A 20,018-nucleotide genomic window follows, 5' to 3' on the forward strand; every position below is an offset into this window, starting at 1 on the left:
TTTTGGGAGTTAGTTATCTGAGGATATTTAAAGGGGAAGGTGAGATAGGAGATGGGTTAAGAGTGGCGCAAGCATGGTCTTTGCAGTTGAAAGACCAGTAAAAGCTGGTCCTGGGAGCGCTGAAGGTGAGCGCATTGGTTTTCAATCCTGGTGATGCATCGGTTTATCTGGGAACTCCTAATAAAATTACCCATCTCTGGCCCTTCCTGAGTCTCTTGATATAGAGCCTCTGAAGACTGAATTTGGAAGAACTCTCTTAGAGAATACCACATAGGCCTTAAGGTTATAAGTTTTGAATACTCAGGAACTTTCTTTTGGGTTCTGAATTGTGGTCTGGAGAGGGAGAGTTGCTGGGTTGAAGGTCCTCCAGAAAAGACGTCACTTGTACTAATCACAGTGGGAACACTCAAGTATTGTTTGCTTATTCACAGGACGTCTGTTTGGAGGGCTAGAGATCCTTGAAATATGAAGATGGAGATGGTTTTGACTTAGGAATGTTTGTACATTCTTGATTTAATGTCTGTCCTTGAGAAGTGAAAAAAACCTGCTATTTGAACGTGTCTTTTATGGAGAGACAGGACTTTTCCTCCTCCTCTTCTCACCTTTGCTTCTTGTTCCCTTCTCTTCACTTCTTTTCCCTTTTCCCCCTTCCCTGCTCTTAGATGTTAGAGGCTGGTCCCACAGGGAGCGTACCATGATTGTGTTTTGGGGTGCAGACACTCCTGAGGGCTGCTGGTGCTGAGGTTCAGGAGCATGGAGGTAGCCAACTGGGAACTTAATCAGGAATCTGTTTACTATCCTTTATAGAGCATGATGCAATAAGAAAATAACCTGTGATATCTTTTATGAGTCCAGATATTAATTGATGTAAAATTGAACTGCTGAGTCACTATTATTCTGATCCCTGAAAAGATTTAATCTGGTATATGGTTACTTCAGTGTGGCTCCCTAAAACTGCAGTGAACTTTAACCCCCACCCACCCCATTGCTATCAGGAATGTCTTTCTGTGTCTTAGAGGAAAGATGCTTGTGACTCTGAATGTTTGAATTATTCTACTGATGCACATGGAAATATTTAAATTTTAGCTAATGCATTTGGAACCCTCAAGGAAGAAACCCACAAATACGAAGGACAGAAGTCCTGGGAATTCAAAGCTAGAGGTTATATACCTGGACCATATACACAAAGCGGAATGGGGAGACAGTACAGTAAATGTTTGCTTATTTGTATTGATAGGTCTCGTCCTGCTTGGCCCCTCTTTTGGTTTGTTGAACCTTGCAGGTGTATCAGTTATTGTTACCAGGTAACAAACAACTCCCAGAAATTAATGACCTAAAACAACAACCATTTATTTTCTCATAATTCTCTGGGTAGATTGAGTTCAGCTTTGTGTATATTCTGCTGGTCTCACCTGGGATTACCTTATCAGACTTTAGGTATCTAGTGGCCCCAGTGGGGCAAGGTGGTTTGGGAGGCCCTAACTCATATGTCTGACGGCTAGCAGACTGAGGGCAGGGTGTGTTGGCTCTCCACCTGACCTCTCTGGCAGGAAAGCTCAAGGTCATTCACATCATGGCCTCTAACCATAGTTAGAAAAATCAAGGGGCGCACATCCTAGTACACAGATGTGCTTCAAGCCTCGTTGGTTAATGTCTGTTTGATCAAGTCAAGTCACATGGGCAAGTCCAGATTCAAATAAACTCTACAACTTAATAGAAAGAGGGACAAAGTCATGACTCATAGGGAGTATGCATATAGGGAAGGAAGACATTTTTCTGTCCATGTTTGCAAATAGTCTACCATAGTAGGACAGGAAACTGGAGAGGAAAGGACATAGTTTAAGGATTTGTTGAGGGGCGACACAGGACATACAGGCTTAATAAAATACTTGGCCCTGTATATAGTGAATTTGGTATGATATTCCAACACAAGAATAATTACATGAGAGTCAGTGCCTTGAACCATTGACTTTCTTAGTGATGAATGTACCTGTATTAGACAATATCAGTGGACAAGGTCCTATTCTAGGTGGTATGGGAACAGCTGTGGGGAGGAGTACGTAATTTAGTGTATAAAAGTCACAAATAGCAGAAAGAAACCAAGACCTTATCACATGGCTTTTGAGTTTGCTTTTGAGGCAGCCGGGTTTGTTTGGTATGCAAGAATGCCACAGAGGCAGATTTTTATCAAGAATTTAGCCATTGTAAAGTTTGGTTTTAAAGAGCAAGTCAGTAATTGGTTTCTCTGCTAACACAAAATCTATAGATTTAAAAAATTACTGCATTCAGAAAATCGCTTCTTTTAACAAAAGGAGAAAGATTCAAGTACTTTTTTTTTTTTTTAACCTAAAAACTCATCTTTTTTTCAACAGATACTAAAGGAATAGCTAATGGTCATATTTCGTATCTATCAGTGTAACTGATTCTGATGTTTTAGAAGCTATTCAGACAGTTACTCTGTCTTAAGCATCTCCCATCCACCTCTCAGGAGGGTTGGAGAGTGAGGGGACCATCAGCTTTCTGGAAAAGTCTCATTAAATACAATCAGTTAGGAAACCTGGAGTCATCCTTTGTTTTAACTGGGTCCTAATGATAGAATGTCAATGCCAGACACTGCATGGAAACAAACTTTTCTTTTACAACAGCAGTCTTGCCCACTCTTGCTAAGATAATGTTCCCATAGGATGAAAGCATGGGTTCCTCAGGCTCAGGGTGAATCTTTAATAAAAATCATTGTGACCCATGCTTAAAAAATTCAGCAGAACTTTTCTACTGTTTCTTTGTGTTTTCTATTTTGTTTAATTTCCATTTCCTGGATTCCCAATGGTGGCAATAGTGGGAAGACTTGTTCGTAATGATGTTCTCTTTTCCTATGTGACACTGGACGGGTGGGGAAGTTGGAGTTGAGACCTGCCCCCTCCTCTTACATCTTTCTTTTGCTTTCAAAAATTTTATCAAGCATATAGTTTGTTGCATCTTTTCCCCTCCTGTTATCTTTATGATGTTGATGCAAAGGAAAATGGAGCTGCCAAGATGAGTTTCCTGCTAGGTGACTCGCTTGTGACATTGTGCTAGGCCTTGTACAGAATGAACTAGACCAAATTCTACCTTGCATTGCCAGGAGTTTAAGTTTGAAGAAGAAAGGAAGATAAATAATAGTGTTCTGGTTTGCTTCTATCAGTTAAAACACTGCATCGATCTCTCAGAAAGTATATTTAAATATCATATTACGTGTAAATTTGACATTAAACCTACTTTCCTTTGGAAAGTACATTTCAATTCTATGCTTAAATTCTGTATTACAGTACATTAGCTATAATATGGAATTATGTTGTTCAAATCTCCAAGGGAGAACTGTGACTCTAATACCGAATTGTCTATGGTCTGAGCCCACCATAGAGATTAACAAACTGTAGAGGGCAGTGCAGAAGGGAGGATCCTGGGGTTTAGGTGTGGGTGTGGGAGGGGGTTGGGAGGAGGGGAAATCTAGGTCACTATTTCGTGAAACAGGAGGATGAAGGAAAAGGGAGAATACCAGCTCCCCATGTCAAGGCATAGCTCTTGCTTATAGTTAGCAGTCGTTGGTGATGAAAATTTTGGTAGGTATGTCAAGGGGTTTGGAGAGCACTTATTCAGAATCATAAACTAATCTAGAGATTATTTTGAAAGGTATTTTAAACATATAAGTATGCTTTCCATTTATAATACAAAATGGACAAACATTACTGACCACCCATCTTCAGAAATGCAGAGTGTTCTCGAAATGTATAAAATCGTGGTGAAGCTGTAGAATATTGGTTTGAAAAGGATGGAGTCAGATGACAAGAAACTTTAAAATGTTGCAGCATATCTATGTAGTCATCCAAATATTTTACTCTTTCTTTTACAGACATATATTGGAAGTGTGGTTATATCTGTTAACCCCTACCGGTCCTTGCCCATCTATTCTCCAGAGAAAGTGGAAGATTACAGAAATAGAAATTTTTATGAACTAAGTCCACACATGTAAGTATGGTGTTAAAGCACTAAGTTTCTTTTTTCTGCAGAGATGCCTAGTTGACAGATGTGTGCAGCTGTCTCCTTTGAGTCTCAGGAAAATGATTTCATCATTTTTTTTCTTTTTAGATCAGTTAAAGGAATGTAGAAGTTAATAGTTATGCCTTATTTTAAATTTTTTAAAAAGGCAGAATACTTGAGTATGTAAAATATTTTCTGTTAAAAATTCTGTGTAAGTAGCAGCAGCTGCTGGTAATTAGTTTTGCAAATAAAACAGGAATGTGCATTGTTTATTAAGAGACCCGGCGGCATTTTCATAGTCTTTTTTTTGGGCCAAGGCAGATCCCAAGTGGTGGGTTGTGTGATGGTGTTTGGGTAAGGGCCAAACAGTATCTTCAGTTGGTAATGAACTTCAAGGACATAGTTCACCAGCTTCATGGGGATAAGCCATTGGCTTTCCTTCTCTTGAGTTAGTCACCTGTGTGAGTTTTCTGAAGAGGTGCCTTGAGGGTATACACAGTTCCTTCATAAAGCCAGTAGATTCCTTTCTGTGAGTTCTTCGTTGACTTGCTTTAGAGACGCTTAAATGATTCTGTCAGTTTATACCACTAGAATTGTGTCTTCTAGTCTGAATGACTGAAAAATAACCCCAGGGGAAGTTTTCTTAGGTTTGGTGGATCTAGCAGGAGAATTGAATTATTAGGTCCTAGAACTTTTGATTCCCCAAATAAAAATGTCTCAGAGAGAGTTAGAAGGTTAATCTTCAGAAATGATCACAAACAATAAGTTATGTACACTTACTGATTTCCAAGAGGAATCTGTTCACTGTTTGCGTTCTCCTGTCCACTGTTGAGTGGAAAGAACAGGAAAGAGCAAGATGCTAAGTTGGGCCAAGTTGTGGAATGAGTGGAGAGCTTCAGGCTTCTCTCCTGTTATTTGGGCAGAAACATTTCCTGCCCCCTCCTCTGCGGGTGTTATAAAGAATTCATGTTCTTACTATCGTCAGTTGCTTCAAGTGGCGCCGGGTGACTTACAGAGGTGTGTTGGTAAACAATGTTTCATACTGTTCTGTGATAAACTGTCCAATGTGGATTTAAAATATTTGGGAACTGCTACTGAATACTGGGCTGGGACCAGTGTATGCCAAAATGTCTTGAGAAGGATCAAGTATATTCAAGGGTGTTATTAGTACCACCATTATTACCTTTAGCAATGGCATCGTCCTTTCTCCCTGAAAACAGATAGTATTTGAAAACAACCCCACATTACCATGAAATATGTATGAATGCATGTGTATGTACATGTTGAAGAGGAAATGTTGGGAAGGTCAAGGTCGACTGGGTCAAGGAGTGATTGGTCCTTGGGAACCTGGGAATGGCATTTAAAGAGGGTTAAGATGCCACCCTTCAGAGTTTTTCTAGTGAAAGCAGTAGTTTTCAAGCAGGGCTGATTTTGGCCCTGGAGCTACTTGACAAGGTCTGGAGACATTTTTGGTTGTCACACTAGGGATAGAAGGGTGCTGCTCATGGGTGGAGGTCAGGGGTGCTGGTGAACATCCTGCAGGGCACAGAGCAGCCCCTACAATACAGAATTGTCTGTCACAGTATCAGTAGAGTGGAGACTGAGAAACCCTGGATGAATATGAAAACCTGCAGAAAGTTGTAGTTGTGTCGTAGCAGAAAGAGTCTTCCATTTCCTGTGAGGTTAAAATTGGCTGTTACTTTTGATTTAAAAATAAGATCTCATAATTAAGGAATATATATTTATATATAGATGTCTAGTTCTTTATTGTCATAAATATATCCTATATTACATTCTATATATACATATGTCCTATATATATATATATATATGTCTAGATGTTTCTTTTAGTTTGTCTTGATAATATATCACTCAGAGACATTTTTGGGCTGTTTGAAAGTAAAGATTTAAATAATCTATAAAAGTGGTTATTAAAAAATGGAGTGCTATGTATTTTACCAGTCAAATTGATTCTGATTATTCAGCTTTCTCCTAGAAGTAGATTTTGCACCGGGTGCAGAGGCACATGCTTGTAATCCTAGTGGCTCAGGAGGCTAAGGCAGAAGGGTCTCCAGTTCAAAGCCAGCCTCAGCAACAGTGAGATGCTAAGCAACTCAGTGAGACCCTGTCTCTAAATAAAATACAAAATAGGGCTGGGGATGTGGCTCAGTGGTCCAGTGCCCCTGAGTTCAATCCCTGGTACCAAATAAATAAATAGAAGTAGGTTTTGCAAATCTCATTGCGCCTTCAAAAAATAAAATTTGAAATTGGTGTTATAAAAATCATCCCTATCATTAGACTCTTGCAATGAAATATTTTATATGAGGTCTGAACATTTATTTTAAATTTTATGTCTTGAAGCATGCTTCTCAAAGTATGGTTCTTGTACTAACAGTATCAGAATTCCCCAGGAACTCATGGAAACTCTGGTTTCCTTGGCCTTAACTCTGACAGGTGAGGAACCTACATTTTCCGAAAGCTTTCTGTGTTATTTTTATGCAGTTCAATTTTGAGACATGTTTCATGTTGTCTCGGATGTATATTTATAGTTTTTTCCTTTCTTAACTGCTTATTGCATATTATAATCTTTTATAATATTAATAAATAATAGTAGTAATTGCAGCATTTATTGAGTATTTGCTGTGTAAGGCTACTACCCTAAATACTTCGCATGTATTATAAATTGTTTCATTGTGAAAATAATACTTGGGAGTAGATGCTATTACAAGTGGAGAAAATGTTACAGAAAGACCAAGTAATTTATCTAAAGCTACACAGCTGGTGGGAGTGGAGCGGGGATGTGAATCTCATTCCTCTCATCTGGAAGTGGGTTCTGTGATTTTCATGGCAGGGCCTCATGCTGTGTACTCCATTCCCCTATGCTTGGGTTGCCTGTGCTTTTGCATCCTAGGCCCTCCAAGAAAATTGACCATGCCTCAGTTTACTCACAGGGTCTAGTCCACAAACTACTTCATTTGCAGCTCACATCTCCAATTTGTGGATGTTTAGATGTGTGATAGATGTCTATTCTAGAACTCAGTAGTTCATGCTTTGGAACTGATTTTTATTCCGGCCCCAAAAGATTCCTGTACGAGGCAAAGTGGCAGGGCTACCCTGGTGCACCCTCCAAAGAAAACGGTCACCACCAGCGATAAAATAATATGAATTCTCATTGTGCCGAGGATAAAGGTAAACTCTGTACCATGGCCTGTAGAACACTCTACAAGGTAAGCCAGGTAGAATTGTACCTAATGCCTCTAAATTTTGTGTCACACTGGTCCCCATCTTCCTTGACTCTTCCGGTCCTCAGCCCACATGTGCCCTCTGACCACAGCATCTCTACATTCTTGGTCTCCTGCCTGGCTTTTCCCTCCTTCTGCTCCAAAGCAGCTCCTGCTCTTCCTTCAGAGCTCAGATGGCTTCGGACTTGTGCAGGGAAGAACCTCCGCTCACCTCTGCCCTGCGGAGACAGATCTGTCAGAGCGTAGCCTTTGCTGGCGGGATTATCTGACTGCTGTCAGCTTGCCTGCAGAGTTGGCATTTGCTGGCAGGGTATGGGCAGTACTGAAATTTGGAAAGAGGTCAGTAAGACTGTGTGGAACAGGACTGGAGTGTCAGCCCGGTTTTAATTTAGAGAAGTTAAGTGATTCACTCTGTTCAATGGGAAGGTAATTATTAACTCATAGGAATTTTGGGAGGGATAAATATCTCATTGATACTTAGATTATGAAATTATCTGGTATGTGTGAAGTGCTTGTCATGAAGTCTGCCATAACCATAACCCTGAAGTAAGGAATAGCCATCTCTATTAACAGTAATAATTATATCAATTGTTGTAATAATAAGTTACGTGGGATAGTCTTGTGTTACCTCAATAATAATATTATCTCGATAATATTCCAGTATTCTCACAAGCTCTTTTTCACCACTTACTCCTCTATGGTGGGACATTGCCTCCTTCTGTTAATGTATCTTCCTGCGTTATTCTTTGTGAACGTCCATCATTGATAGTTTATTAGAACGTGAAACAGGGCCAGTACTAGCTTGGTTTCCTACTGACACCCAGCCTGGCCTTCTCAGATAGGAGTTTTTTGATATAAGGGGATAAGGTGACAAAGACTTTTGACACACTACCATTTCAAGAGTTTGATTTTAATTTGAAAAACTTAAACAGATGCTCAGACTTTGAAAACATTTTTTTGATTCCAGATTTTGTTTGGAATTTAATTTGAGATGTTGTTCACTGCTAGTCTGTAAAAGCATATTGTTTCCTTATAATTCATGTATTTGAAGGTATCCCAAACTTATCTTGCTTCAAGTTTCAGACAATTAAAAGATATTTGCATGACTTTCAGATAGTAGAAATGTCCAAATGAGTGATACAAAGAGAGAGTGATTTCTTACCTAAATTTCTTTCACAAACACTTCTCTTGTCATTTCTGGGATCTCAGATATCCTGCTCCTTGTGGGACTTCCTTCTTTCTCTGGATTCCTGTCCCCTTTGTAGGTAGACCTACACCTTTGAGCATGATCTCAATGTGGCAGACTCTACAGTTTGTTTTCTAATCTGGTAAGGTGTATCTTTCCAGTGTGATTTTTAAACTCTTTAAAGATCAGGATTAAAAAAAAAAAATCTATCTCAGGAGGGACTTTGTACATTTCATACAACTCAGTAACTGGGTTCATTCAGAACTTCGATTGCTTTAGCTCCAGGCCAGTTCTTTTCTTTTAAGAGCCCAATAACTATGTAATAAAAGGGATTTTAAATAATTTTTCATTTCCTGTGGCCCATATTATCTCATATTTGATGGTTCAGTAAAACCAAACTTCTTATTAGGCTGTTAAGGAGTTTTTAAAAAAAAAAATCAGATAATATAATGAATTTTCATTAAAAAATGAGCTAAAATATTATTTTTATGGTGCTCTTCAAGTATTTTTTGCAGTTTCAGTTTGTTCATGTTATATATGTGCTAGTTGAAGGAACTTGCTACTAGAATAAAGAATATGTCGTGTTACCTGCTACCAACCCTCAACCCTACCTGGCAGTCGCAGTGCAGGAGAGAGCTTCAGTCTGTCCTTAAATTAGGCTATCATGTGGCAGTCATGTTGTATTAGGGTTTTCAAGTACTGTTTGAAGCAAGCAGTGCTTTCCATTTTTGTAAATGGAAAAACCCCACCAATAAATCTTGAACACTTTGAAAAATGACTTAAGACTTTGAAAAAAATTTTGGTTACTCTTACATAAAAATGGGAAAATAATTAGTGGGAGGATTTTGGATGTTGGTAATGTTAGTTGTCCAGACATGAGGGATCTGTCTCTAGAAATTTTGACCTTTCAATTTGTGCCACCCTGATTTTACAGGACCACATGCCATTGCCTGTAGAGTGAAACTGCTAGAATGTTTGTATGTTGAGCCCCTGATAGTAGTATTATCATTTTACTGACATTCAAGGTGAACCAGATGAGTGTCATAAAGAACAATTCTGATTATATCTGAAAATGTATAAGTGCTGTGGTTGGGTGTACAGAAAAGCTTAGGTTAGGGGTCGAGGGCGGAAGACCCAGGCATTGTCCCTGTTATATAATCAATATCATCAATATTTTTCTCTCCAGCACAGTTGAAATTCTGTGAATAAGACTGTTTCTTTAAGAACTCTTGTGACAACTGGATTATGCATTTTTGTAGAGGTTGCTTGAGTAGCTGGTGTGAAAGTTCTTTCTCAAAGTTGTGTGTGTGTGTGTGTGTTGATGTGATGTTGCTGAGGCTGTTGTATTATTTCTCATTTTACTTTTGGAATAGTTGAGTGTTTAATTGATCTAGTACCTCCTGAAACACCATGTTCAGGAAAGTGTTTTATGTTTTCCCCTCTAGTATGCTTTCTACTTACTGCTTTGGAGAAGTCATTCATTTACTGAGCAAATATTTACTGAGAACTTACCACGTGCCAGAAACCCTTTTGGGCCCTGGGATACAGCACTGAACAAGCAAAATTCTCATCTTCATTAGGGAGAAAATACTCTGATGGAAGTATTCGAGGTGAAGATTGTTCACACCATTAGGGAAAAAGGGAAGAGCAGGGGAGGGGAGACTTCAGTGAAAGGAAAAGTGATTTTCAGGAGTATTCTTATAAAATGCCTCTGTAGCTTAGTCTCTGAAGTACTCCAAGTCAGTAGAGGGTGGGCTGTGGTCTGCCAAGCTTTCATCTCTTATCTCTGACAGGCATAAGTAACTTGTGCAGGAGGGAATCAGAACCCTGAGTTACTCTTCAGCTCAGACACCTAAAATTAACATTTTGCATAATGACACCATCTTGGAAACAGCTACAGTGTTTTTTTTTTTTTTTCCATTTACAATCATCATGGGTCCAAATAAGCAGAGGCAGGTGTTTTGTCTTTGGGAATATTCGTTTGATTCTGGAACACTATGGATTAGAAAAATTTCAGCAGTGCAGTAGCCATGTGGTGGTGAAGTTCAACTGCTCACTTGAAAGCTTCCTGACCCATGGTCCATGATGGAAAATATACCTGGGCCTAGCACATGCTCAGCTTCTGTAAATGCTCCATGAATTGAATTTACTGCTTTTGACTCCCAAACTTTTATTCCTGGGAGAATATTGTTTCCCTGGGGTTATTTCATTGTAGCTTCTTTTAGAATATATTCTCTTGGCAGAAGGAGACCTCTGCTGATTTCACTTTTCAGATTACAAAGCTTCCTCAACCAAAGTAGGAAGGTTGGTCCAATGCCAGCCTAATGTTTTTATCATGAAAATTGCCGTGATGTAAGCATACGTGTTCTTTGTGTTTCTGGTATGTCTAGGAAGTCTCAGCATTTTAATTTCTAGGCCCCTAATGAGAAATTATATCCATTCTCACCAGACGCATATCCCAGACTTGAAAGAATTTATTTTGAAAAGGCTGTTTGTAAGCACAGCTCATGTTTGTGCCAGCATACATGATAATTGCAGTGATATGATCTTAAAGGGCAAAGTTTGGGTTTGAGCAAAATAGGCCATTTCCTGCCAGAATGTTACTCTGGGTCTTTGACAGGCCCTGAGAAATCCTATAATATTCTGAAAAAGATCCATTTCAATCAAAGGAGTGGCATTGAGGCTGCAGCCCTGAAAAGGGTCAGGCTAATCCTTTATCCCTGAAAAACAGAACTATAGTTGGAGTACAGGGAGCCCTGGAGTAGAGAGGGTGTGCTTAGGGAGCATGCGGAGAGATGCTGCCCCCCGCCCCTGCCTCAGTGTTGAAATAAGAACCATTGCCCTGCTCTGTGTGGCAGTAGGACCAGGTGGTGGGGCAGAGGGAGCCATGTAGGAGTTTGGACAGGGTGTAGCAAAATGTAGGGTGATAAACAGAGCCTTGCAAAGTGAGTGTGGGGCCCTTACTCAGCAGGCCGGGGAACTAAGGTAGGACCTGGGGCTGTCACAGGGGCAGAACTCATGTAAAGGGAAACAGGCCCCCATGTGCCAATCCAGGAGGGAGGTTTGATCCTCCCCCATGGTCCAGGGTCTGCTTCCTCCCAACTCCAACCTGTCTCTGGGGATCTGAAATCCCCAATGGGAAGTAATTGTTCATTCATTTCGTTAAACATGTTTAAGCATCCACAATATGTGTGAGGTACTGAGGATATGAAGATGAATTTGTCTTTATGGATGCACAACTGGGTGCAGGAAACAGACCAACACATGCATAACTCCAAAAGGGAGAGAAATGCCAAAAAAAAGAAGGCAGGGACATATTCTGGTTCTTCCGGTTGTGCCAGTGTGATTGCTAGTGGAACCTCCTTGCTCCCACAGAGTGAGAGTGAACTGTAAATGGTATGGCCCCCTGTGGAGAAGGTATTAGGAAGCAGGACAGTGAATTGAAGGACAATCCTTGAAGAATGAATTTACTGCATGGATAAAGAATAGGATTTTAGGCCCAGGAAAGAATTTCCCAGTCAGAGGCAAGAGTGTTGACTAGAATTCAACATATATTTTTTGAGTACCTACTGTATGCCAGATACTAGCACAGCTACTGGATAAAATGAGTGCAAATCTGGGCCTCATTGGCTTACATTATAGCACAGAGAGACACAAGGTGCGAGAGAGGTAAATAGAACAAATGATATTTGAGGTGGTAATGTGCTTATGGAGAGGCAGCAGGGCATGGACCTGAGGACTGTGTGCTTAAGTATTTAATTAGGGTAGCCAGGCAATGCCTGATTGAGGCAGTGATAGTTCAGGGTCTTCCTCGGGGGATAAAGCAGGGAGCCCTGTGATGAGCTGGGAGAAAATGTTCTAGGCGAGGGTACAGCAGATGTGAAGGTGCAGGGAGGCCTGGCCTGCCAGGGATCTAAATTCGTGCAGTTCCCCAGGTGGAACACAGGGTACGTGCTAGGGAGGGGAGACGAGGGGGAAGAGGAAGGCCAGCCTGGGCAGGAAGAGCTCGTGTGCTCAGGGTTTGTACTGAGCAGGCAGAAGGAACCATAGGCCAGCTTTGGGATTTGGACTGTTCTGAGGACACAGGGCAAGAGGGACTCATGACTAGACGGGACAAGGATAGAAAGCTTATCTGGGGTGGAGGATATTTCAGAGGAAATCCCTATGGGTTCTGCAGCAGAGTGGCTGACGGGAAGAGGTGAGGAGCGATGGGGTGGGAGGAGGATCAGAGGTCAGTCAGGCCTCCTGGCTGGGATGGGGAGTCCCATGATCAGAATGCCAAGCGGCTCCTGAAATGTTGGAGTAGCTTGGAGATAGCTTTGTAAGGCAGCCGTGGGCCCCTGGGGGGCTGTGGCGTGGACTTGGAGTAGGGTGCTTCTTGCCCGCACCTCCCTGCTCCAGTTCCCACTGTGGTAAGGGTGGATTGCTTGGACTGGGGAAGACCGCAGGCTCACCTTCCCAGGGTCGGACCTGCTGTGAGTGCTCACTCACTGGCTGTTCGCGGATGCCCACATGTGCTTCTACAGACTTTCAGGCAAAATCTGATTCCCTCTTTGGTGTATGAGGTCACCGTGTAGTTGTTTTATTTTTAAGGTAATTATTAACTCATGCTCCGCTGTCTCTGGCTCATGGACTGTGTTGCTTTGATCTGAACTTCCTCTTAAGGTATTTATGGCTTGGGAAGAAAATGACCCACCATGTACAGCTCCCACCCCGTTTTCTGTATTTAGAGTTATTGGTTATACTTGCGTCATTTTTAGGGAAGCAGGTTTTTTAGTCCTAGTTTCTTATTCCTTAAACTTAAATTTCATCAAGACATTAACTCCTGTCATCAATTCCTGTGGACTTCCCTTACTTTTTTTCTTTTTTTAATTAAAATTTTTTTTATTTTTACAGACTGCATTTTGATTCATTGTACACAAATAGGGTACAATTTTTCATTTCTATGGTTGTACACAATGTAGATTCACACCATTCATGCAAACATATGTATACATAGGGTAATATTGTTTCATTCTACTATCTTTCCTTCCCCCACCTGCTCCCACCCCATTTTCCTCTACACCATCCAAAGTTCGTCCATCCTTCTCTTCCCCACACCTGCCACCCCGCCTCGTTATGTATCATCATCCACTTATCACAGAAAACATTCGGCCTTTGCTTTTTTGGGCTTGGCCTACTTCACTTAGCATGATATTTTCCAGCTTCATCCATTTACCAGCAAATACCATCATTTTATTCTTGTTTATGGCTGAGTAATATTCCACTGTGTATATACACCACAGTTTCTTTATCCATTCATCAATTGAAGGGCATCTTGGTTGGTTCCACAATTTAGCTATTGTGAATTGAGCTGCTATAAACATTGATGTGGCTGTATCACTGTAGTAAGCTGATTTTAAGTCCTTTGGGTATAAACCGAGGAGTGGGATAGTTGGGTCAAATGGGGTATTCATTCCAAGTTTTCTGAGGAATCTCCTTACTGCTTTCCAGAGTGGCTGCACCAATTTGCAACTCTACCAGCAATGTATGAGTGTGCCTTTATCTCCCACATCCACGCCAACACTTATTATTGCTTGTGTTCTTGATAATAGCCATTCTAATTGGAGTTAGATGAAATCTTAGGGTGGTTTTAATTTGCATTTCTCTAATTACTAGGGACGATGAACACTTTTTCATATATTTGTAGATCACATGTGTATCTTCTTTGGAGTGTCTGCCCAATTCCTTAGCCCATTTATTGATTGGGTTTTATTCCGCCATCGACTAACTATAGATGTGTGTTTTCTAATATCATTTCTGACACCAAATGTGTGGTTTTTCTTGACACCAACAAATTCTCCGGCCCTAACTGGATGTCTAACTGTTCATCACCTGTGACGCTAACTCTGCAGAGGCTTCACAGGTCAGAGGCTCCCTCCACTTCCTATGCTGGCTGCAGATGGAGTGCCCTTGCTACTCACAGTTCTGTCCAGACAGCCATAAATTCAGGGGTTTCCATGGCCCTGTGCTCCCTTCAGTTTTGTGAATTGGTTAGAACAACTCACAGGACTCAGGAGAGCACCTTACTTAACATCTAAGGACATGAGGCAGGAACAGCATATGGAACAGAGGTGCAGGCCAAGTTTGGGGGTGGGGTGGGTGCAGAGCTTGCACGCCCTCTGGGTGTGCCACCTCCCAGCACATCAGTGTGTGCTCATCCACCAGGACTCCCCTCCGGGAGGTGAGTGTGCTCACCCTCTAGTCACAGGGCTTTCTGGTGAACACCCCCATCCTGAAGCTACCTAGGGGCCTTGCTGTGAGTCACCTTGTTAGTCTAACCTCAGGTATGGGTGAAACAGGCCTTTTCATGAATAGTAAAGACACTCCTATCACTCAGGAAATTCCAAAGGTGTTAGGAGCTCTGTGCTGGGAACCTGAAACAGGGACCATACATGTGCACACGTGGTTCATGAGCAGTCTTAGAAAGCTGATCTGAAATACCTGAATGTTAGCTTCCTGGAAGCCCGGGTCACATTGCATTGTCTGTGTAGCATCTTAGAAATCCACTTGAGTGGGCCACCCTTTCCCAAACATTTCTAGAGGTTGTTCAGCAAGTCAGTCAACATTTGAGTGTTGTGAAGACTCGGCTGTCCAGCTCCAGCTCAGGCAGCTCCTGCAGGTGTGCGGGGACCCCACCCACTCCGCCTTCGGTCCTCAAGGCCTCCTCTCCCATCTCCACCGCATTACCAACTTTTCTCTCCCTCCTCCACCACCAGCATACACATCACATTATTTCTCTTGATTCCGTTCTCCCAGCTATCACCCCATCTGTCTGTTTACCTTTGTTAAAGAACTATGATAAAGTTGGGTTCACTTATTTTCCCCACTTGAACTCCTTTTCTTTAGTAAAGTCACTGTCATCAAACACTCATCTTCCTACTTCATTAAAACAGTTCTTTTCAAGATTGTCCATGTTGCCTACTGGTCAATTTTGAATCCTCCTCTTCCTGTAATTATCAGTAATGTTTGACACCATGACCAGCCCCTTGGCATTGTGGCCTCCACACGGGTCTGTTTTCCCACCCTGAAGGCTGCTCCCTCTTCAGCCTCCCCTGGAGGCACCTCTTACACTTGAGTTGACACATCCCAGGGCCTGGCTCTGGTTCTTTCCCTTTTCTGCTCTGTAGGTACCACTTCCATGCACCTTGTGAGCTTCGAATGCCCTTTGTATGTGGTCATCCCTCCCAGGTTTCCATCTCCAGCTGGAGCTGCAGGAGACTCAGCCACACTCAACTCTTTGACATCTCCCTGGATATCGGAGGACATGATTCACATACTTCAGCGTGCTTCAGGCCGGACTCCCAGGGTTGCCCCACTCCCTCTCTTTTTCCGGCCTTGGGAGTGGCAGCACCACCCTTGGGTTACTCACCCTATAAACCTTTTCTTCCCTTTCTTCTACCCCACACCCATTCCAGCATCGGGTGCAATCCCCGTCTGACCTTCCGTGGCTACCTCCACTGCCACGGTGTCGTTGGGCCACATCCACTTTTGCCTCCTATCTGGCCTCTCTGCTTCAGCTCTCCTGATGGCTCCTCCTTGTCTCTCTCACCTCCCGATTATCTTTTCTTCAGCGGTGTTGGTAGAGCTGGCTAGAGCCATCTTTTTCCAAGGTGCCTGTCAGATTGCTTTCCTTTGCTGCTCAAAAACCTGCAGTGGCTTCTGTGAGGCCTGCCAGCTCCACTTGGTCTGGGCTGTGGCCTCCTCTCCACCTGCATTTCTTTCTTCCCAGCACCTTGCTGCAGCCACACTGGCCTCGTGCTGCTCCTGGGACACCCTGTGTGCTCCTGGTGTCTCTCCTCCCCTACGTAGGGCTGGAGTGCTTTCCTGCCTCAGCCAAGAGATGTCTCAGTTGTCAGAGAAACCAGAAAATACTACCTCAGGCAGCAGTCCCTGCCCCTGGCACTCATTACCCCAGACTGCTTTTCTGCAGTCTTTGTCATGGCCTGACATGGCACTGTGTGGTCATTTGTTTCTGTCTGCCGCCTGCCTAGAGTGTTGTCTCCATGAGGACAGGGGTTTTGTTTGTTTCACAAGTCCATGCCTCTACAGCATGCCTGGCATGGTGCAGCCACTCCATAAAGACTTCTAGCTGCACGAATGAATGAATTTGGGGGCCGCTGTCAATTAAAAATGGGGTAGAAGACATGGCCTCTGTCTTTAAGGGGCTTTCGGTCTCGTTGTGGGGTTGAGGTATGGCTGCATAAGCCTGTCATTTTAATATAACAGCATACAGTCATCCCTGGATCTATCCATGGGGGATGGGTTCTAGGACCTTCTCAGGATATCAAAACCCAACTATGCTCCTAATATTAACGGGTATATCATTTGCATATAACCCACACAATCCTCCCATTTACTTGGAATCATCTCTTATTTATACTACCTAATGCAATACAAATGCCATGTAAATTATTGTGACACTATCATTTAGGGAATAATGGTAAGAAAAATAGTGTGTGCATGTTCGGTACAGTTTTATTTTCTATTATTTTCAATCTGCAGTTCTGTCGAAGCCACAGATGGGGAACCTGGTGACACAGAAGGCTGACTGTGCTTGCAAAAGCAAGAAATAAGTTGGAAGCACAGAAAAATTGGGGGATTCAGAGATTCTGAAGGTGCCACCTGCTTTGAGTCTTAAAGAAGGAGTTTCTGAAACAGGTGGTCATTATGTGTAATAACTAGTTATATGAAATATACATGAAAAGACCCATTTTGGCTATGGCACAAAGAACCAAGGTGTTAGAAAAGGGAAAAAGTACTTAAGTTGAGAAGATAGCTACATGTAGAAGTAATTTCTAATTTCATTAAAACTTTCAAATACCAGTCTGCTTGAGTCATCAGGAGGATTGAAGGATTAGGAAGGTTATTCCAAAGTAATGGGAGAGGAGTTTGGATAAGGGCATTACTTAAAATTACAAGCTTGTATGTCTGGAAAAATTACCATCTTGCATTTCATTCACCAACTGGAAAAAATTTTCAGACTTGTCAAATATACCTAAATGTGCATGTGTGTAAATGCAATGTTTTAATGAACGAGTGATGAATGATTGAATGTTGGAATAACTTTTAAGTATAAACAGATGTTAATTCATTTATGTTTTATAACAAAACCTCCAGTTGCTATTAGTGATGAATCATAATGTTATTCAGGAGGGGCAACATTTCATACAAAGTACACCAATTTCAACCTTTATCAGCATATATATGGTATGTCTATTCCTTTCCATGTGGAGCCCTCCCCTTTGGATAATAGGATTCAACATCTAAATGCATGGATGGTCAGCTGGAGATCTGACTAGAATATCCTCCATTACCACAGGAATATCCTAAGCCTTATAGATGGCTTAGCCTAATTTCACAGAAATTTAGCACTAAAGTAGTAAATTAGTTTGTTTATCTTTTCTGCTATTTTTGCTCTTTCAGTCTACCTCAACAGCAAAAAGTTGGAAGACCCTGGAGGCAGGGAAGATTTGGATGATTTGCTCAATGAGTTTTCTACCTTTGGGAAGTTCATGAGGCTTAAGATTGGAGGGGTCCATTCCCACTTCCATCTTCCATACTTTTATAAAACTTGGATTGACAAGGAAGGACTCTTGAATATTTCATTAGGAATTGCTATGCTAGTTTCTATGCTTTCAAAAGACATATTCTCATACTCACACACCCCATCTCACATTGGCCACCAAATATTGCTGCTGCTTCTATATGTATTTATAATTGACTTGGCTATTATTAATAGCAGAGGCTTATATATAGTTGGTTCATCTAAGCACTTTGGGTAGAAACAGACATTCAAAATGGAAGAGTTGTCTAAGGTTACAGAAATATATTAACAAAAGTGTTACTGCAGTAAAAGATGTTAAAGATATAAAATGCACACGTGTGGCTAAATATGATTACGTGATGTGGCTGAGTCATGGCTCTGATTGCTTATTACCTGGATGCCACGTATGAGGAAGGAGGAAATGTGGAAATGTGTACGGGCATTGTTCCTAAAACAAATAGAAATGGCATATAATGCTTTTGAACATTTGCTTCCTTTTCATAGCATGACTTTCACTGTAATGGCGTCACGTGTGATGGTGAATGCGATGGTCTTGCAGGCATAGTTTAGGAAGCATAAGTGAATTTTAACACTTGAAAATCTTCATTGTGCTCTGTGTCTAAGGACTTTAGCTTTCCTTGTAGATGACATTGATCTGAAATAGAATGTTTGAAATTAAAATCAGTCCTAAGTAAAAATTCTAGCTGTGAAAATAGAGAAGTTGAGTTTGCAAAGTTTGTAGCTAGTTTTCAGTTGTAAGTTTTACTTGCCTTGGGCTCTTCTCGTCTGTTCTTTCTTTCTTCCCTGTTTCATTCCTCTTCCTTTCCAGGCACCCTGGTCTAATCTTCTGTTAATACTCACTCTCCACTTCCCCAGGTGCCCAAACCCTACTCATCTCTCAAGTTGCACCAAGGCCACTTGGTGGTCTTCTCACATTTTGTCCATCCCATGGATTATATCCTGTCCCATGGTACTTTATTATATATTATCTCATATGTTTTATTGTTTCCTGTGTAAGTATTGGATTTCCACGAGAGTATGCATCTTTAAGCAAGGATGAAGTATTATACTTGTTGCTTTAAGATCAGTGGTCTTAAAATCCACCCAATATGTTTGCTTATCTGTAGTTGACTTCAGGTAGCACTATTCTACTGTATTGTTTACATTACAAAAAAATAAGAACAGGAAATAAAACATTTTTAAAAAATGATGAATAAAGAAATGTGAATAAAATTCTAGTTTATTCCTATAATCCAGGGACTCATCTTGGGCATGTTCTGGTGTACCTACAACTCCCTTTATAGGTCTACTGTTAGGTACGTGGTAGGTACTCAGGAAATATTTTAGTGTTCAGCTATTCTTTGGTGACTGCTAATAAAATTTTTACCTGTCATAAATGAAATTCAGGATTAGAGTCTAAGTGTCTGTGATCTAACAAGTGTATGTAGTAAATGTATTAGAATAAGGTAGTGTTGTGCTTAAGTAATGACCAAGGTTTACCATGGCAAAGGTCGTTTCTTGCTAATGTGACTCTGAGGGAGTCACACAACTTTCCTCAGGCTATCCTCCATATGGCGACTCAGATATCCATGTTGCTTTTATCTTGTGTTATCATCTGGATATATACTTTTCAAGGTCATGGTGGAAAGTGAAGAGAGAGCTTGGTCAGGGCTTCTTCACTGGCCATTGCAGTCACATGAACCCAGCCCAGCTTTGAAGGGAGCTGGGAAGTGTGGTCTTTCCTTGTGCCCAGGAAGGAGGAACCGGAGTGGAATTTGGTAGGTGTATTACACCATCTCCTGTCTCCTAATTTCAGTAGTGTGGTTACTGTTGGATAATTCAACTCGTGGGTGCTGTGTAAAGCAAGCTTATGCATGGACTTAAACATGAGTTCAGCAGTATAATTTAAAAAGATAGTCCTCTTAAATTATTTCAGATCTTTTTTTCTTACAATAAGTAATCTGTGTATTTCCATATTTCCATTTTA

At 41.4% G+C, this 20,018-nt stretch overlaps 1 protein-coding gene across 4 annotated transcripts in view; it reads left to right on the forward strand.

The window, feature by feature from the left end:
• The window catches only part of Myo1b (myosin IB), a 179,262-nt gene that overhangs the window by 46,696 nt on the left and 112,548 nt on the right, over positions 1-20,018 (forward strand). For all 4 annotated transcript variants that reach the window (XM_047543729.1, XM_047543731.1, XM_047543732.1 and 1 more), the window contains exon 3: positions 3,890-4,005. In XM_047543729.1, coding sequence (XP_047399685.1) covers positions 3,890-4,005 — 116 coding nt within the window. The remainder of the gene's footprint in view (positions 1-3,889; positions 4,006-20,018) is intronic.

This window comes from Sciurus carolinensis, chromosome 3 (genome assembly GCF_902686445.1).
Source record: "Sciurus carolinensis chromosome 3, mSciCar1.2, whole genome shotgun sequence".
NCBI lineage: Eukaryota > Metazoa > Chordata > Mammalia > Rodentia > Sciuridae > Sciurus > Sciurus carolinensis.